At 42.3% G+C, this 21,250-nt stretch overlaps 1 protein-coding gene across 3 annotated transcripts in view; it reads right to left on the bottom strand.

The window, feature by feature from the left end:
- The window catches only part of LOC128704914 (uncharacterized), a 34,182-nt gene extending 16,724 nt beyond the window's left edge, over positions 1-17,458 (bottom strand). The window contains exons 1-4 of one of the 3 annotated variants that reach the window (XM_070104362.1): positions 17,332-17,458; positions 7,490-7,679; positions 4,338-4,487; positions 1,931-2,188 (exon numbers count right to left, since the gene is read on the bottom strand). In XM_070104362.1, the coding sequence (XP_069960463.1) occupies positions 1,931-2,188; positions 4,338-4,487; positions 7,490-7,679; positions 17,332-17,337 (604 nt within the window). In that variant the 5' untranslated portion in view covers positions 17,338-17,458. Of the gene's footprint in view, positions 1-1,930; positions 2,189-4,337; positions 4,488-7,489; positions 7,683-7,782; positions 7,856-17,331 lie in introns of those variants that run through there. The other 2 variants (XM_070104361.1, XM_070104363.1) reach the window with 2 other exon arrangements.
- Positions 17,459-21,250: the final 3,792 nt, after the last annotated feature.

The raw sequence follows: 21,250 nt of genomic DNA, 5'->3' as shown, positions 1-21,250 counted from the left end.
CAGTGTAGTTCTTGGTTTATAATGGGGGAATATTACAGTGTAGTTCTTGGTTTATAATGGGGGAATATTACAGTGTAGTTCTTGGTTTATAATGGGGGAATATTACAGTGCAGTTCTTGGTTTTATAATGGGGGAATATTACAGTGTAGTTCTTGGTTTATAATGGGGGAATATTACAGTGTAGTTCTTGGTTTATAATGGGGGAATATTACAGTGTAGTTCTTGGTTTATAATGGGGGAATATTACAGTGTAGTTCTTGGTTTATAATGGGGGAATATTACAGTGTAGTTCTTGGTTTATAATGGGGGAATATTACAGTGTAGTTCTTGGTTTATAATGGGGGAATATTACAGTGTAGTTCTTGGTTTATAATGGGGGAATATTACAGTGCAGTTCTTGGTTTTATAATGGGGGAATATTACAGTGTAGTTCTTGGTTTATAATGGGGGAATATTACAGTGTAGTTCTTGGTTTATAATGGGGGAATATTACAGTGTAGTTCTTGGTTTATAATGGGGGAATATTACAGTGTAGTTCTTGGTTTATAATGGGGGAATATTACAGTGTAGTTCTTGGTTTATAATGGGGGAATATTACAGTGTAGTTCTTGGTTTATAATGGGGGAATATTACAGTGTAGTTCTTGGTTTATAATGGGGGAATATTACAGTGTAGTTCTTGGTTTATAATGGGGGAATATTACAGTGTAGTTCTTGGTTTATAATGGGGGAATATTACAGTGTAGTTCTTGGTTTATAATGGGGGAATATTACAGTGTAGTTCTTGGTTTATAATGGGGGAATATTACAGTGTAGTTCTTGGTTTATAATGGGGGAATATTACAGTGTAGTTCTTGGTTTATAATGGGGGAATATTACAGTGTAGTTCTTGGTTTATAATGGGGGAATATTACAGTGTAGTTCTTGGTTTTATAATGGGGGAATATTACAGTGTAGTTCTTGGTTTATAATGGGGGAATATTACAGTGTAGTTCTTGGTTTTATAAGTGTGTATTCAAGTTACATTCTCCTTGTTATTTTCACATGTATTTATGCAGTTAAAAAACTGATGCGTCTTGTACCTTCAACAATCATATATTTTGAACACAGATTACGAGGAAATTTTAAAATTCTATCATTACTTTCTGTATCAAAATTTACAGAGACATTCACTCGTGTAGAACAATGTTAGTACCTTGGCCGGACACATGACCGACGGACACTTGGCCAAAAGACATTTGACCGAAGGAAAACTGAATATCATTACTGCCATATGTTTATTCGGTGAAATATCTGTCGGTCAAGTGACCGAGAGGAATTAGTAACATATATTTTGGTAATTCTCCTCTTACCTCGTTATTCACTATTTTCTGTATGTATATTTTTACAGTCTTCACATTATGTCCTTGTATTGCATTGATAAAGTCACTGGAGGGCGAAACGTCTTAAAAATAAATATACCCAGATGTTGCACATGTGTCTAATTCATCATTATCTCATATTGCAACTGATTGTATAAAATTCTTAAAAAAACATCTGCTCACTGTGCTGGTGTTATAAATCCCAGGAACAACTAATTACTGCTGGTATTACATGCCCTGGAAATACACACATAACTCTCACATTGAGAGAAGCTTATGACGACGTTTCGGTCCGACTTGGACCATTAATTAGTCACCCTAACACACGAAGGAAAATGAGCCGGTAAATAAACGAAATGAGGACAGGGAAGGGATAAAGAGAGGAAGAAATATCCACGCACTCTCTTGGTCTCTGTTGGTGTTACATATCTTGGAAACATTTGCTCGCAATATCTACTCAGGGTGGTGGCCACTGTTGGTATTTCACATCATGTCAACATTTACTCACTGTATCGGTAATATCTATTCACTTTATTGCCAATATCTACTTTATTGGTCACGTATACTCACTGTGTTGGCCACTATTGGAGCCGCAAATCATGGGAACGTCGGATACTCCTCCGGTCACAGCCAGAAAATCAGTTGCACAATTGCCGTTCGTATCTGGTTGACTGAGCTCAAGAGAGATAAAGTCAAGTCTCATCTGACAGATGTTGTCGTTCATATGGTTGATGGTCAGAGTACAGGCTCCCAGCTCCGTGTTGCTGGCGCTGGGGTTGACGAAGTGCGTGTTGTTCAGACTTGACGTAGCTTTACAAGTCCTCGTAACTGGTGGGGAGGGAACAGGACGTAAATCACATGCCCATAAGTGCTAAAATAATGATAAAGGTTCCTAGTGGTGTGTATGCGTCTTATTTATCAACTGGTAGGAATTGTATACCAGTTGTAATAAATCTTATTTAGCCTCGTCCAGGCCTTACTTGTCCCATTTTGTGTTATTTAGAAATACTGAAAAATAACCACGGTTTAAAAAAATATTGAATTTCCAAGGGCATTCGTGATTTGTTACATTATCAAGGAACTGTCACAGTTCCTTGACAACGTGAGAAATCACGAAAGTCCTTGAAAATTCAATATTTTATCACCTGTTAACTGTGATATTATTGCATTTAGAAGGATTGTTATTCAAGTTTCTTTAGAACATAAGAATTAAGAAACACTGTAGCAGGACTACTGGCCCATACTAGGCAGGTTCTTCTTGAATATAAATCTTCAAACTGAATTATTTGTCCAACATTTAATATTACCCAAGATTTTACCTTTGATAACCCCACTAAGTCATTCTGTGAGTCCCACACTAACCCATTCTGTGAGTCCCACACTAACCCATTCTGTGAGTCCCACACTAACTCATTCTGTGAGTCCCACACTAACTCATTCTGTGAGTCCCACACTAACTCATTCTGTGAGTCCCACACTAACTCATTCTGTGAGTCCCACACTAACTCATTCTGTGAGTCCCACACTAACTCATTCTGTGAGTCCCAAACTAACTCATTCTGTGAGTCCCACTCAAATCCAGTCCTCATGTGCTTGTCTTGTTATTTTTAAAGCAGCCTAAATTTTCGCCTTTAGTGACGGTACTATAAAGATTATTCTACTCATTGATGACTCTATTTCTGAACTAATAATTTCCTATATCCTTCCTAAAATCAAGATTTGTCCAATTTGAATTCGTTATTTTGACATCTTTCTTAATTAGATATCTGCTACAGTAACAAGGTCGTTACTATACTGTGTTGTACTACCTTACATGATGCTACAGTAACAAGGTCGTTACTATCCTGTGTTGTACTACCTTACATGATGCTACAGTAACAAGGTCGTTACTATCCTGTGTTGTACTACCTTACATGATGCTACAGTAACAAGGTCGTTACTATCCTGTGTTGTACTACCTTACATGATGCTACAGTAACAAGGTCGTTACTATCCTGTGTTGTACTACCTTACATGATGCTACAGTAACAAGGTCGTTACTATCCTGTGTTGTACTACCTTGCATGATGCTACAGTAACAAGGTCGTTACTATCCTGTGTTGTACTACCTTACATGATGCTACAGTAACAAGGTCGTTACTATCCTGTGTTGTACTACCTTACATGATGCTACAGTAACAAGGTCGTTACTATCCTGTGTTGGACTACCTTACATGATGCTACAGTAACAAGGTCGTTACTCTCCTGTGTTGTACTACCTTACATGATGCTACAGTAACAAGGTCGTTACTATCCTGTGTTGTACTACCTTACATGATGCTACAGTAACAAGGTCGTTACTCTCCTGTGTTGTACTACCTTACATGATGCTACAGTAACAAGGTCGTTACTCTCCTGTGTTGTACTACCTTACATGATGCTACAGTAACAAGGTCGTTACTCTCCTGTGTTGTACTACCTTACATGATGCTACAGTAACAAGGTCGTTACTCTCCTGTGTTGTACTACCTTACATGATGCTACAGTAACAAGGTCGTTACTATCCTGTGTTGGACTACCTTACATGATGCTACAGTAACAAGGTCGTTACTATCCTGTGTTGGACTACCTTACATGATGCTACAGTAACAAGGTCGTTACTCTCCTGTGTTGTACTACCTTACATGATGCTACAGTAACAAGGTCGTTACTCTCCTGTGTTGTAATACCTTACATGATGCTACAGTAACAAGGTCGTTACTCTCCTGTGTTGTAATACCTTACATGATGCTACAGTAACAAGGTCGTTACTCACCTGTGTTGTACTACCTTACATGATGCTACAGTAACAAGTTTGTTACTCTCCTGTGTTGTACTACCTTACATGATGCTACAGTAACAAGGTCGTTACTCTCCTGTGTTGTACTACCTTGCATAAGCAAGAGCCTCAGCGTCACTCAGATAATGACCATCAGAGACAGTGTTGATGTGTACTTACTTAAGCAACAGACGGCCAGTCCTTTAACACAGGTGCCCTTAGACACTCCTCCAGAAGTAGTACATTGATAAGACGACATACAAGTGCCCAGAGTGTTAGTGGTGTCAGTGGTAACGCACTGCGTTGCTGGAATCTTCGCCAAGACGAATACTGCCAATAAAACGTAATGTCGATATGTATGTACATATATATATATATATATATATATATATATATATATATATATATATATATATATATATATATATATATATATATATGTCGTACCGAATATGTAAAACTGGTCAATTAGCAAGAACTCATTTAAAATTAAGTCCTTTCTAAAATTTTCTCTTATACGTTTAAAGATATATTTTTTTCATTAATGTTGATGTAAAAATTTATAATTTTGCACCAAAAGGAACTTAGAAAACTTACCTAACCTTATTATAAAAAGAACAATTTATTTTAGCGTAACCCAACTAAATATATTTTAGATTTGTTTACAGTAATTTAATACTAAACAAACACAGTGAAATATACTTTTTTCGTTAGGTTCAGAATGATTTTGGGGAAATTATTGCATACACAAATTTTCACTTGTCCTATATGGCAAGATGAACGTTGCTATTTAAGCCAAGATCGCAAGTTCTGCCTATTCGGCACGACATATATATATATATATATATATATATATATATATATATATATATATATATATATATATATATATATATATATATATATATATATTGGTAGAATTACTGACAATAATATGTTGAGTAAATTGACATAAATGCAACTAGTGTGATATTCTATTGTGGCAACGTTTTGCTCTCCAGGATGTTTCTTAAGCTCCTGGAAGAGTTAGAGGAAAGAGGTGACGAGGTACTGAGTGCTAAGAGAGTGGGTATCTAGTAAGCTAGTTGCCAGTACGACAGGAAAGGGGAATGCAGACTTGTTTTTGGAGGGATTTAACGTGTTAGCGGGTTAGCAAGGTAACCTATAGTAGAAAATTAAGGAAATCCGCTAACTAGACTTGAGTTCCAAGGACGGGAAGTATAGTGGCAAAAACCTTGGTAGAGTAGATAAACCATACCACGGGCGGGGTTAGAACCTGCGATCAGAGAATCTCAAAACTCCAGACCGATGCGTTAGCAGGTTCTAACCCCGCCCGTGGTATGGTTTGTTTACAATCGTGTCATTACGATTTCGTGAGTCTTGGTAGTAGATACCTACAAACTGGTTCCGAAAGACAAATGAACAGACACTAGGACGTATTTATTAGAAAACGTTTCAGTCAAGGTCTCAGGGCCGAAACGTTTTCTAATATGCCCTGGTGTTTGCTCACGTGGTTTTTTAAACCAGGAAGTATAGTGACTTCACTATAAACCAGGAAGTATAGTGACTGCACTCTGCGGTTCGCAGAACCATCGGAATTGTGAACTTTACTGATAAAGTAACTGTTGAAGGAGAACTACAGCTGTATTACAAAAATAATAATAATAAATTGTATTGTTAGTTTGGGAAGCAATCCGCGTGTGTACACACACACACACACACACACACACACACACACACACACACATGACTGAAGGAATAGACTCAGAACTGTCCTTGTTTGCAGATGATGTGAAGTTAATGAGAATTAAGTCGGGGGAGTATAAGGCAGGACTGTAGATGAATGGTTCACAGACACTGTCAGACACTGCAACTTCTTGGGATCTTAATACTTTGGAATTCTTCGCTTGCCTAACCCTTGGGCACGACCTACTTCCACATTGGGCAAATGTGACACCACCTATGACTGCTGCACCTCTCCTAATTACGGTTTATAAGCTGCTTCTCCGCTCATATGCCGTATTCTACTCAAGATTGATGGACTGACCACATCGACTCAAGGTTGAGGGACTGATTACCTCATTCTCCTTTTATTCTTCAAGCTTCTCCTGTGTATGGACTGATGAAGCCACTGTGTGGCGAAACGTTTCCTTAATAAAGATACCCAAGAGTTGCACATGTGTCTAATTCATCAAGGCAGGACTACAAAGGGATCTGGACGGGCTGCAAGCCTGGTCCAGCAACTGGCTCCTGGAGTTCAACCCCACCAAATGCAAAGTCATGAAGATCAGGGAAGGGCAAAGAAGACCGCAGAGTACAATCTGAGGTGGCCAAAGACTACAAACCTCACTCATGGAAAAGGATCTTGGGGTGTGTATCATACCAAGCACATCTCCTGAGGCGCACATCAACCAGATAACTGTTGAAGCATAAGGGCGTCTAGCAAACCTAAGAACAGCATTCCGACATCTCAGTAAGGAGTCGTTCCGGACACTGTACATCATGTACGTCAGGCCTATATTGGAGTATGCAGCACCACTTTGGAATCCATACCCGGTCAAGTACGTCATGTTTGCAATATGACTAGTCCCGGAGCTAAGGGAGATGTCGTACAAAGAGAGGTTAAGGGACATCAACCTAATGACACTGGAGGACAGGAGGGATAGGGAGGACATGATAACGACTTATAAAATACTGAGAGGAATAGATAAGGTGGACAGAGACAAGATGTTCCAGAGATGGGACACAGCAACAAGGGGTCACAATTGGAAGTTGAAGACTCAGATGAGTCACAAGGATGTTAGGAAATATATCTTCAGTCACAGAGTTGTCAGAAAGTCTAACTAACAGTCTGGAAAGTGAAGTGGAGGCAGGATCCACACATAGCTTTAAGACGAGGTATGATAAAGTTCACGGAGCAGGGAGAGAGTGGACCTAGTAGCGACCAGTGAAGAGGCGGTGCAACCCTGCAACCACAATTAGGTGAATATAATTAGGGGAGTACAGACACACACACACACACACACACACCATACATAAGGGTGAGGAGAGTGGCCGACTGACAATTTGAGAATGACCCCTAGGGGTTTATTGCTTCCCAATAATAAATAATTAATAATTTATTATTCTTATGGCTCTTAAAGAAGTTGAACTGCAGCTCTTGTGCGTCGACGTACCAAGGTCTAGGCTAGGGTTATATACTACATATGTACTATACATATATATATATATATATATATATATATATATATATTACATCACTAAGTGCTGTCTCACTTCAGTTTATATAAGTGATTTGATCGGCATTAAAATTTTACTCTGTTTTCACTTACATTTGCCATCTCTCTGCTGTTGGCTGTGTGTGTCTTGGCTGACCTCAGTTGTGTCTGGATGTTGAGGCTGTTGATGTTCTTGTTGATGATGAGTTAGTGTTGATGGGCCAGCTAGAACACCGCCCACTATGCCACCCATCATCACAACTGCCACCCACACCACCCCAACCTTACTGCTCCTCAACACCACCTGCTAAGGGTGGAAATAAAGAGGAAATTATTTGTATATTTAACACACACACACACACACACACACACACACACACACACACACACACACACAGGGCAACTACCTGAGGTGTGGAAGACGGCAAACGTAGTCCCAGTCTTTAAGAAAGGAGACAGGCAGGTGGCATTAAACTATAGATCAGTGTCACTGATAATTGTAGTATGCAAAGTCATGGAGAAGCTTATCAGGAAAATACTGGTGGAGCACTTAGAAATGAATAAGATTATACACGATAACCAGCATAGTGTCAGGGAGAATGGACTTAGTAGCGATCAGTGAAGAGACGAAGTCAGGAGCTGTGACTTAACTCCTGCAGCCACATATAGGTGAATATTGTCATTCTGCCACCCCTCATCTCTCTGTCTACAACTACCACCCATTCCACTCCCTCTGTAGCAATGTACACACCACCTCTAGCTTTCCCTCCAACCTCCTGATAGATACGTAACCAATAGAACGTTTGAACACCACAAACTCAATCATAACAAAGGAAACAAACTCAGAATATAGCACATAAATGCAGATGGTTTAACCAATAAGAGTGATGAAATGAAGGAAGGAATAATAGAGTCAGCCATAAACATCACTGCTCTCAGAGACAAAAACCAAGAGAAATAATAGATGCTATATTCCCAACATGATATTAAGTACTGAGAAAAAGAAAAGAAACAGGGAAGTGTGAGGAGATGCACTGCTAATCAGGAAGTAGTGGAGTATTGAAGAGATGGAACTAGTGAAGAGAAATGTTAAATGACTACACAGCTGGCACAAACAAGACTAGAGAACCCAAAGCAGTGATCTACAACCCACCACCAAATAAAGGAAACTAACACAGGAATACTCGGACAACAACAAAATAATGGATCACACCGTAGGAGTAGTAGTAAAAAAAAAGTCCAAATGGCAAAAATCTGAGCTACTAATCATGGGAGATTTCAACCCCCCAAAAATTTAGTCCGACATGAACTGAGAACTATACGGTGAACCAGAAATATTGAGGACTAGGATGATGAATGAGTGAAGCAAAAACTTTCTTGTCAACATTTCAACACACAGCTGCTACCAGAAGAATTGAAAATTGAGACACTTATGCAACATATGGGAATCTTTACTGAGGAAACGTTTTGCCACACAGTGGCTGCATTAGTCTATTACAAAGCAGAAAGGTGCAAGGAGAGGAGGAGTTTGAGGTAATCAGTCTCTCAACCTGGAATCAATGTGTTCAGTCCATCACTCTTGTAGAAAGTACAGCATATGGCCGGAGAAGTGACTTATATACTGTAGTCAGGTGAGTGGAAGCAGGAGGAGGCGGGATCACAGTGCAACCTTCCACAAGTGTAAGTAGGTCTTCGTCCAAAGGTTGGACAAGTGTTGAAGAATTAACAGAGAAGTAAAGACGATGTAATCAATCCATCACCATTATTATATTCATCCTGTTATAATGTTGATAGAATTACCGACAATACATTAGACAGAAGGTCACAAGTACAACTAATGTGCCATTTGATTGTAATATCCAAAATAAATGGAAAAACACCCATTTTGTGTTATTTACTCGTGGTCTATATGTGTCCTTTTACCTAACTATATGTGCTGTTCGTTTCCGATTTTCTCCACTAGAAACCATACCACGGGCGGGGTTAGAACCCGCGATCAGAGTCTCTGTACTAGGACTGAAGAAATCACTAGTAGCGAAATATTTCCTTAATGTTTTTTTTATCAGTGCATGTCTTATACCTATAAAATGTGAACTGATGGACTAACACAATGATTCAAGGCTGAGGGACTGATTACCTCCAACTCCTCCTCTTATTCCACCGTTTTCTGAATTGGACTGAAGAAACCACTGTGTGGGCGAAACATTTTCTACAAAATGGTTTGTTAGAGGGGCGGATGTAGTGTGGGAGAACTGGTGAATGGAACCAGTGTGTTGGAAAGATGGTGAGTGGAAACCAGTGTGCTGGAGAGATGGTGAGTGGAAACCAGTGTGTTGGAGAGATGGTGAGTGGAAACCAGTGTGCTGGAGAGGTAGTGGGTGGAAACCAGTGTGTTGGAGAGATGGTGAGTGGAAACCAGTGTGCTGGAGAGGTAGTGGGTGGAAACCAGTGTGTTGGAGAGATGGTGAGTGGAAACCAGTGTGCTGGAGAGGTAGTGGGTGGAAAACCAGTGTGCTGGAGAGGTGGGGGTGGAGATATTTGCAGAGTGACTGGCATTTCATGGTTCTTCGATCAGATCTTTGTTTAGATGATGTGGATTATTTGTGTGTGTGTGTGTGTGTGTGTGTGTGTGTGTGTGTGTGTGTGTGTGTGTGTGTGTACTCACCTATTTGTACTCACCTATTTGTGGTTGCAGGGGTCGAGTCACAGCTCCTGGCCCCGCCTCTTCGCTGATTGCTACTAGGTCCTCTCTCTCCCTGCCCCATGAGCTCTATCATACCTCGCCTTAAAACTATGTATGGTTCCTGCCTCCACCACATCACACACTGTGTGTGTGTGTGTGTGTGTGCGTGTGTGTGTGTGTGTGGGGGGGGGGTTGTGTGTGTGTGTGGGGGGGGGGGTTCGCTGGTTAGTTTCCTCCTGAAGAATAACTAAAAGCAGACCATAAAACACACACACACACACACACACACACACACACACACACACACAGGCGGGATCCACACATAGTTTTATGAAGAGATACGATAGGGTTCATGAAGCAGGGAGAGAATGGACCAAGTAGTAACCAGCGAACAGGTGGGTCTAGGAGGTAAGACTCGACATCTGTAACCACAAATAGCTACGATAATTAGGTAAGTACACACACACACAATTTACAAGAAGCAATTCTACTCCTCACTTTTTGCTATCTGTTTATAAGTAATAAGAATAACAAATAAAGGTGGGGCCAGAGTAGGGAAGTGATAGACTCAGAAATGCAAGAAATTGAAGACAGAGAAAGAAGACTAAACAAGTAAAGTAAAAGGACACAAGTGCAACTAATGTGACATTTTATTGTGGCAACGTTTCGCTCTCCAGGAGCTTTTTTCAAGCCGCTAAATATACACACATATACACACTTTCCGAAAAGGGGAAAATCCATTTTAATGAAATTAATGTAATCTGTCGGACACTGCAACATAATGTAATAAAAATGGTTTCGAAAACCGTCAATGTTCACAATATACGGTTAATAGCATATTTTGTCTTAGTAATATATTTGTCAGTACATAATAACACTGGGTGGACATCAGACTCAGAACACAGCGTTAAGAATAGGTACGAGAGATGCCATTTAAAACTGAAAATTCATTAGAGAGATGCTGAATTGGGGCCAAGAACAAACTCTACCCACAAAACCACAATAGATAGTTCGGTACAACCACGATCACATATATAGACTTACCAGGTCCCCGCAGGGCGAAGACCTGGGCCAGGACCCGTCCGGCGAAGACTTGGGCCAGGACCCATCCTGGCGAAGACTTGGGCCAGGACCCATCCTGGTGAAGACCTGGGCCAGGACCCATCCTGGTGAACCTACCTGTACTTGTATGTATATATATATATATATATATATATATATATATATATATATATATATATATATATATATATATATATATATATATATATATATATATATATATATATATATATATATATATATATATATATATATATATATATATAACACATGGAAAATGGGTGGTATTCCATTTATTTTGGATATTACTTATCTACATTTATCAATTATAGTCCCTGGTACGTAGCGTCTTCACAATTAAATGCCACATGCCACACTACGTGCCTTATTTACATACTGTTAGTATACTCTACTGGATTTGTATCTCAGAGTCGCAAGCGTTGATCTACGCGGAGAGAATCTAATGTACAAGACGAGAGAATCGTGAAGTTACCAGAATGCTGGCAGTCTGCAAGACGAAGTTCTCAGCGAACTGAGAAATGGTCTGGTGATACCGAGAAAATGTGGAAAAATACATTTATGTACAGTTCGGAACATTTATTAGAGGAAACGTTTCGCCCACGAGTGACTTTTTCAGTCCTAATATAGATAAAACTAAGAAAACGAGTATATACAGTGGGATCAGTCAGGTGGTCAGCCTCGACCTTCCACCCTGAGCTGTACATAAGTATCTTTTTCCACACCTCAACAAGCTATTTACAAGGAACTACTGGACATGAAATGCGACCAGAAGTGGTCGAAAATCGGTAATTTGGCCAATTTTGCACAAAATTAAAAAATTGTCATTTCAAAATAGGGTCCAGAATAAACACTTCAGACAACCCTGGCACTAAAATAACATTTCCTGTTCATTTCCTGTTCATTTCCTGTGAGTAGATTACAGTAGTGGGGGGCTCCTGGGCAAGTTTTTATTGCAGCTGCCTCGTATAGGCCAGTTGGCCTGTTCCAGTGTTCCTTCTTTCTTATGTTCTAAGTGCAGTGTGACTAAATAGTTGGAACAGGAGGTAGTGGTGGGCTTCTGGGCAGGTACAGTGTGGCTAAATAGTTGGAACAGGAGGTAGTGGTGGGCTTCTGGGCAGGTACAGTGTGGCTAAATAGTTGTGGAACAGGAGGTAGTGGTGGGCTTCTGGGCAGGTACAGTGTGACTAAATAGTTGTGGAACAGGATGTAGTGGTGGGCTTCTGGACAGGTACAGTGTGGCTAAATAGTTATGGAACAGGAGGTAGTGGTGGGCTTCTGGGCAGGTACAGTGTGACTAAATAGTTGGAACAGTAGGTAGTGGTGGGCTCCTGGGCAGGTACAGTGTGACTAAATAGTTGTGGAACAGGAGGTAGTGGTGGGCTTCTGGGCAGGCACAGTGTGGCTAAATAGTTGTGGAACAGGATGTAGTAGTGGGCTTCTGGACAGGTACAGTGTGGCTAAATAGTTATGAAACAGGAGGTAGTGGTGGGCTTCTGGGCAGGTACAGTGTGGCTAAATAGTTGTGGAACAGGAGGTAGTGGTGGGCTTCTGGGCAGGTACAGTGTGACTAAATAGTTGTGGAACAGGATGTAGTGGTGGGCTTCTGGACAGGTACAGTGTGGCTAAATAGTTATGGAACAGGAGGTAGTGGTGGGCTTCTGGGCAGGTACAGTGTGACTAAATAGTTGGAACAGTAGGTAGTGGTGGGCTCCTGGGCAGGTACAGTGTGACTAAATAGTTGTGGAACAGGAGGTAGTGGTGGGCTTCTGGGCAGGTACAGTGTGGCTAAATAGTTGTGGAACAGGATGTAGTAGTGGGCTTCTGGACAGGTACAGTGTGGCTAAATAGTTATGAAACAGGAGGTAGTGGTGGGCTTCTGGGCAGGTACAGTGTGACTAAATAGTTGGAACAGTAGGTAGTGGTGGGCTTCTGGGCAGGTACAGTGTGGCTAAATAGTTGTGGAACAGGAGGTAGTGGTGGGCTTCTGGGCAGGTACAGTGTGGCTAAATAGTTGTGGAACAGGAGGTAGTGGTGGGCTTCTGGGCAGGTACAGTGTGGCTAAATAGTTGTGGAACAGGAGGTAGTGGTGGGCTTCTGGGCAGGTACAGTGTGGCCAAATAGTTGTGGAACAGTAGGTAGTGGTGGGCTCCTGGGCAGGTACAGTGTGACTAAATAGTTGTGGAACAGGAGGTAGTGGTGGGCTCCTGGGCAGGTACAGTGTGACTAAATAGTTGTGGAACAGTAGGTAGTGATGGGCTCCTGGGCAGGTACAGTGTGACTAAATAGTTGTGGAACAGGAGGTAGTGGTGGGCTTCTGGGCAGGTACAGTGTGACTAAATAGTTGTGGAACAGTAGGTAGTGGTGGGCTTCTGGGCAGGTACAGTGTGGCTAAATAGTTGTGGAACAGGAGGTAGTGGTGGGCTTCTGGGCAGGTACAGTGTGGCTAAATAGTTGTGGAACAGGAGGTAGTGGTGGGCTTCTGGGCAGGTACAGTGTGGCTAAATAGTTGTGGAACAGGAGGTAGTGGTGGGCTTCTGGGCAGGTACGGTGTGGCTAAATAGTTGTGGAACAGGAGGTAGCGGTGGGCTCCTGGGCAGGTACAGTGTGGCTAAATAGCTGTGGAACAGAAGGTAGTGGTGGGCTTCTGGGCAGGTACAGTGTGGCTAAATAGTTGGAACAGGAGGTAGTGGTGGGCTTCTGGGCAGGTACAGTGTGGCTAAATAGTTGTGGAACAGGATGTAGTGGTAGGCTTCTGGACAGGTACAGTGTGGCTAAATAGTTGTGGAACAGGATGTAGTGGTGGGCTTCTGGACAGGTACAGTGTGGCTAAATAGTTATGGAACAGGAGGTAGTGGTGGGCTTCTGGGCAGGTACAGTGTGACTAAATAGTTGGAACAGTAGGTAGTGGTGGGCTTCTGGGCAGGTACAGTGTGGCTAAATAGTTGGAACAGTAGGTAGTGGTGGGCTTCTGGGCAGGTACAGTGTGACTAAATAGTTGGAACAGTAGGTAGTTGTGGGCTTCTGGGCAGGTACAGTGTGGCTAAATAGTTGTGGAACAGGAGGTAGTGGTGGGCTCCTGGGCAGGTACAGTGTGGCCAAATAGTTGTGGAACAGGAGGTAGTGGTGGGCTCCTGGGCAGGTACAGTGTGACTAAATAGTTGTGGAACAGGAGGTAGTGGTGGGCTCCTGGGCAGGTACAGTGTGACTAAATAGTTGTGGAACAGGAGGTAGTGGTGGGCTCCTGGGCAGGTACAGTGTGACTAAATAGTTGTGGAACAGGAGGTAGTGGTGGGCTCCTGGGCAGGTACAGTGTGACTAAATAGTTGTGGAACAGGAGGTAGTGGTGGGCTCCTGGGCAGGTACAGTGTGACTAAATAGTTGTGGAACAGGAGGTTTGTGATGTTTTATCTACAGAACATGTGTAGAATGGTAAGACACATGTTGATAAATTAAACACATGTGCAACATTTGGGTATCTTTAATGAGGAAACGTTTCGCCACACAGTGGCTTCATCAGTCCATACAAAGGAGAATGGTGAAGAACAGGAGGAGCTTGAGGTAATCAGTTTCTCGGCTTTGAAGACTCAGTTTTGAAGTGGTCAGTCCCTCAGCCTGGAGAAGAGTTTTGCTCTAGAGTCTGGAACAATGGAACAAAACTCCAGATTGAGGGACTGACCGCCTCAAAACTACGTCTTTATGAGTGATGGACTGATTACATCGTCTTCACATATCTACTGCGTCTTCAAGCTTTTCCGTGCTAGACTGAAGAAACCTACTGTGTAAGCGAAACGTTTCGAAATAAAGATACCTGACTGCTGCGCATGTGTCTTATCAGCCTGTCGGTATTGTATACCATTTGATACACAAATAATTCGGTCCAAGTCGAACCGAAACATCGTCATTATTTCTTTCTCCTACGTACGTGTTATTTGTGTATTGTTCCAGTTACGGTATTGTGCCTTTGTTCTATACAAGTATTTTAATACGGAGAGACTATGGAATCAAGACATTTACTGAACTGATTCACCGGGAGGTGTAGTCAAGGACCGAGTGACGGGGGCGTTGACCCCCAGAACAACCTTCAAGTATGATAAATGCTCTAAAATACCGACAAGTCGAAGAATCAGACACTTGTTGCGCGAGTATCTGATTGTTCAACCGTCAGGTAGACTGATGGTATTTGGATCTGATAGACACCAATGGAGAAACATCTTGCAAAAAGCCTTTATTATACATATGTGTCTTACTCCCAAAGATTATTTAACTTGATTTAACATTGTGAAAATTAAGAATTTTTTACTTAATTTCGAGGGCAAATATTTTAGCCAAATACTATCATTTTCAATTTTTATTTGTTATTTTAGTGAAAAATTTATTAAATCCACATGGGATGATTTTAATTTCATAACTCATTTAATAAAATACGTACATCTGTCTTCGTTAATGATAAAACACATGCAAGTAATGAGGTACAGATGTTTACTCATCTTGTTACGGTATCTGTCAGGAAAAAAACACCTGTTCAAGGTCTTAATGACTTAAAGAATCATCTGATCAAGGTCTTAATGACCTGAAGACCCGGTCGGTACTCATCTTATGTATGATGTTACACTTGTGAGTGAAGGTGTTACACTTGTGAGTGAAGGTGTTACACTTGTGAGTGAAGGTGTTACACTTGTGAGTGAAGGTGTTACACTTGTGAGTGAAGGTGTTACACTTGTGAGTGAAGGTGTTACACTTGTGAGTGAAGGTGTTACACTTGTGAAGGTGTTACACTTGTGAGTGAAGGTGTTACACTTGTGAGTGAAGGTGTTACACTTGTGAAGGTGTTACACTTGTGAGTGAAGGTGTTACACTTGTGAAGGTGTTACACTTGTGAGTGAAGGTGTTACACTTGTGAAGGTGTTACACTTGTGAAGGTGTTACACTTGTGAGTGAAGGTGTTACACTTGTGAAGGTGTTACACTTGTGAGTGAAGGTGTTACACTTGTGAGTGAAGGTGTTACACTTGTGACTGAAGGTGTTACACTTGTGAGTGAAGGTGTTACACTTGTGAGTGAAGGTGTTACACTTGTGAGTGAAGGTGTTACACTTGTGAGTGAAGGTGTTACACTTGTGAGTGAAGGTGTTACACTCGTGAGTGAAGGTGTTACACTTGTGAGTGAAGGTGTTACACTCGTGAGTGAAGGTGTTACACTTGTGAGTGAAGGTGTTACACTTGTGAGTGAAGGTGTTACACTTGTGAGTGAAGGTGTTACACTTGTGACTGAAGGTGTTACACTCGTGAGTGAAGGTGTTACACTTGTGAGTGAAGGTGTTACACTTGTGAGTGAAGGTGTTACACTTGTGAGTGAAGGTGTTACACTTGTGAGTGAAGGTGTTACACTTGTGAGTGAAGGTGTTACACTTGTGAGTGAAGGTGTTACACTTGTGAGTGAAGGTGTTACACTTGTGAGTGAAGGTGTTACACTCGTGAGTGAAGGTGTTACACTTGTGAGTGAAGGTGTTACACTTGTGAGTGAAGGTGTTACACTTGTGACTGAAGGTGTTACACTTGTGACTGAAGGTGTTACACTCGTGAGTGAAGGTGTTACACTCGTGAGTGAAGGTGTTACACTTGTGAGTGAAGGTGTTACACTTGTGAGTGAAGGTGTTACACTTGTGAGTGAAGGTGTTACACTTGTGAGTGAAGGTGTTACACTTGTGAGTGCAGGTGCTACACTTGTGAGTGAAGGTGTTACACTTGTGGGTGAAGGTGTTACACTTGTGGGTGAAGGTGTTACACTTGTGAGTGAAGGTGTTACACTTGTGACTGAAGGTGTTACACTCGTGACTGAAGGTGTTACACTCGTGAGTGAAGGTGTTACACTTGTGAGTGAAGGTGTTACACTTGTGAGTGAAGGTGTTACACTTGTGAGTGAAGGTGTTACACTTGTGAGTGAAGGTGTTACACTTGTGAGTGAAGGTGTTACACTCGTGAGTGAAGGTGTTACACTTGTGAGTGAAGGTGTTACACTTGTGAATGAAGGTGTTACACTTGTGAGTGAAGGTGTTACACTTGTGAGTGAAGGTGTTACACTTGTGACTGAAGGTGTTACACTTGTGAGTGCAGGTGTTACACTAGTGCCTGAAACAACGTCACACTAGTTAGCAGTAATAATAAGAGAGGTGCTAGGAAGGTATACATTACCTTCATATCGTGAGGACAGAGTCTGGCAGGTGTACACTACACTAAGTCACAAGAAAGTCTGGTCCAGGCGGCCCCACTGATCTCCCTTATATAAGCTCTAGGCTCTACCCTGCTCTCCTGAGCCTCGCCTCCACCTACCTAGACACATTGGTTTATTGACTCTGTACGAGAAGTGTGTGTATAAAGCCAAGAGCGAGAAAGTGCTGGTTTAACAATTCAAAGGTTTATATAGGGTTTATACTAGCTAAGTTCACGCAGTAAGTATTCCACTACCATTGCTGCGGGTAGAATAGGGTTGAATACCGTAGTCTGGTAACCTCATGTAGTATTTAGGCAGTCAATTTGCTGTAGAAATGAGAATCACCTGTTTTTTTAACTGTTTGGTAGATGGGGTTTAAAGTCCATCAGCCACACTAAGGTCATTAAGGCTGCACGTAACCCTTCCAGAATAATTACACAGATGTGCAGAGATATACACATCTGTCAGTCTACATATCTTGTAGCTGAAACTGCTGCTACATTGTGTATCACTGCTGGAAACTGCTGCTACCTTGTCTCTCACTGCTGGAAACTGCTGCTGCTACCTTGTCTCTCACTGCTGGAAACTGCTGCTACATTGTGTCTCATTGCTGGAAACTGCTGCTACCTTGTCTCTCACTGCTGGAAACTGCTGCTACATTGTGCTTCACTGCTGGAAACTGCTGCTACCTTGTCTCTCACTGCTGGAAACTGCTACTACATAGTATCTCACTGCTGGAAACTGCTGCTACCTTGTCTCTCACTACTGGAAACTGCTGCTACCTTGTCTCTCACTACTGGAAACTGCTGCTACATAGTATCTCACTGCTGGAAACTGCTGCTACCTTGTCTCTCACTACTGGAAACTACTGCTACCTTGTCTCTCACTACTGGAAACTGCTGCTACCTTGTCTCTCACTACTGGAAACTGCTGCTACCTTGTCTCTCACTACTGGAAACTGCTGCTACCTTGTCTCTCACTACTGGAAACTGCTGCTACCTTGTCTCTCACTACTGGAAACTGCTGCTACCTTGTCTCTCACTGCTGGAAACTGCTGCTACCTTGTCTCTCACTGCTGGAAACTGCTGCTACCTTGTCTCTCACTACTGGAAACTGCTGCTACCTTGTCTCTCACTACTGGAAACTGCTGCTACCTTGTCTCTCACTACTATAGACCAATAAGCCTAACCTCCATAGTGGGAAAATTTATGGAATCAATAATTGCCGAGGCAGTTCGTAGCCACCTTGAAAAGCATAAATTAATCAACGAATCTCAGCATGGTTTTACAAAGGGACGTTCCTGCCTTACGAATTTATTAACTTTTTTCACTAAGGTATTTGAGGAGGTAGATCATGGTAACGAATATGATATTGTGTATATGGACTTCAGTAAGGCTTTTGACAGGGTCCCACATCAGAGACTATTGAGGAAAATTAAAGCACATGGAATAGGAGGAGAAATTTTTTCCTGGATAGAGGCATGGTTGACAAATAGGCAGCAGAGAGTTTGCATAAATGGGGAGAAATCAGAGTGGGGAAGCGTCACGAGCGGTGTTCCACAGGGGTCAGTGTTGGGCCCCCTGCTGTTCACAATCTACATAAACGACATAGATGAGGGCATAAAGAGCGACATCGGCAAGTTTGCCGATGACACCAAAATAGGCCGTCGAATTCATTCTGACGAGGACATTCGAGCACTCCAGGAAGATTTGAATAGACTGATGCAGTGGTCGGAGAAGTGGCAGATGCAGTTTAATATAGACAAATGCAAAGTTCTAAATGTTGGACAGGACAATAACCATGCCACATATAAACTAAATAATGTAGATCTTAATATTACGGATTGCGAAAAAGATTTAGGAGTTCTGGTTAGCAGTAATCTGAAACCAAGACAACAGTGCATAAGTGTTCGCAATAAAGCTAATAGAATCCTTGGCTTCATATCAAGAAGCATAAATAATAGGAGTCCTCAGGTTGTTCTTCAACTCTATACATCCTTGGTTAGGCCTCATTTAGATTATGCTGCACAGTTTTGGTCACCGTATTACAGAATGGATATAAATTCTCTGGAAAATGTACAAAGGAGGATGACAAAGATGATCCCATGTATCAGAAACCTTCCCTATGAGGATAGACTAAGGGCCCTGAAACTGCACTCTCTAGAAAGACGTAGAATTAGGGGGGATATGATTGAGGTTTATAAGTGGAAGACAGGAATAAATAAAGGGGATGTAAATAGTGTGCTGATAATATCTAGCCTAGACAGGACTCGCAGCAATGGTTTTAAGTTGGAAAAATTCAGATTCAGGAGGGATATAGGAAAGTACTGGTTTGGTAATAGAGTTGTGGATGAGTGGAACAAACTCCCAAGTACCGTTATAGAGGCCAGAACGTTGTGTAGCTTTAAAAATAGGTTGGATAAATACATGAGTAGATGTGGGTGGGTGTGAGTTAGACCTGATAGCTTGTGCTAACGGGTCGGTTGCCGTGTTCCTCCCTTGAGTCAATGTGACCTGACCTGACTAGGTTGGGTGCATTGGCTTAAGCCGGTAGGGACTTGGACCTGCCTCGCATGGGCCAGTAGGCCTTCTGCAGTGTTCCTTCGTTCTTATGTTCTTATGTTCTTATGTACTGGAAACTGCTGCTACCTTGTCTATCACTACTGGAAACTGCTGCTACCTTGTCTCTCACTACTGGAAACTGCTGCTACCTTGTCTCTCACTGCTGGAAACTGCTGCTACCTTGTCTCTCACTGCTGGAAACTGCTGCTACCTTGTCTCTCACTACTGGAAACTGCTGCTACCTTGTCTCTCACTACTGGAAACTGCTGCTACCTTGTCTCTCACTACTGGAAACTGCTGCTACCTTGTCTCTCACTGCTGGAAAACAGCATCTTCCTCAAAACTGCAATCCCTGACATACCATGCATTCTGATATATCTTCCTCGTCACTAATTATAAATAATTTGTTAGTGTATCCCAGAAGGGATACCAATTGGTATCCCAAGTATGGATACCATATGTTATTTCCCAAGTGGGGATACCAAATAAAATTTTCCAGGAGAGATAATCATAGGGTTTTAGTGTGGGAAATATTTGCTCTACGTTGTTCCGTTTCTGAACGATATTTGTCAGGCTTTTTCGTTTATATATGTTTGGTTAGGGAAGTGTCTTGTTAGAAGCTAAGAGTATCAGGTAGTGAAGGATGTTTGTGTGTGGGGGGTAGTGTGTGTTGTGTGTGTGTGTGGGGGGGGTGGGGTAGTGTGTGTGTGTGGTGGGGTAGTGTGTGTGTGTGTGTGTGGGGGGTCTGGTGTTGTGTGTGTGTGTGGGGGGTGGGGTAGTGTGTGTGTGTGGTGGGGTAGTGTGTGTGTGTGTGTGTGGGGGGGTAGTGTGTGTTGTGTGTGTGTGTGGGGGGGGTGGGGTAGTGTGTGTGTGTGGTGGGGTAGTGTGTGTGTGTGTGTGTGTGGGGGGGGGGGGGTAGTGTGTGTTGTGTGTGTGTGTGGTGGTGTAGTGTGTGTGTGTGGTGGTGTAGTGTGTGTGTGTGGTGGTGTAGTGTGTGTGTGTGGTGGTGTAGTGTGTGTGTGTGGTGGTGTAGTGTGTGTGTGTGTGGTGGTGTAGTGTGTGTGTGTGGTGGTGTAGTGTGTGTGTGTGGGGGGGGTAGTGTGTGTGTGTGGGGGGGGGGTAGTGTGTGTGTGTGTGGGGGGTAGTGTGTGTTGTGTGTGTGGGGGGGTGGGGTAGTGTGTGTGTGTGGTGGGGTAGTGTGTGTGTGTGTGTGTGGGGGGGTAGTGTGTCTTGTGTGTGTGGGGGGGTGGGGTAGTGTGTGTGTGTGGGGGGTAGTGTGTGTTGTGTGTGTGGGGGGGTGGGGTAGTGTGTGTGTGTGGGGGGTAGTGTGTGTTGTGTG

The sequence above is a fragment of the Cherax quadricarinatus genome, chromosome 91, assembly GCF_038502225.1.
Source record: "Cherax quadricarinatus isolate ZL_2023a chromosome 91, ASM3850222v1, whole genome shotgun sequence".
NCBI lineage: Eukaryota > Metazoa > Arthropoda > Malacostraca > Decapoda > Parastacidae > Cherax > Cherax quadricarinatus.
Note: the sequence above shows the minus strand (reverse complement) of the source record. Positions and strands in the feature narration are given on the sequence as shown.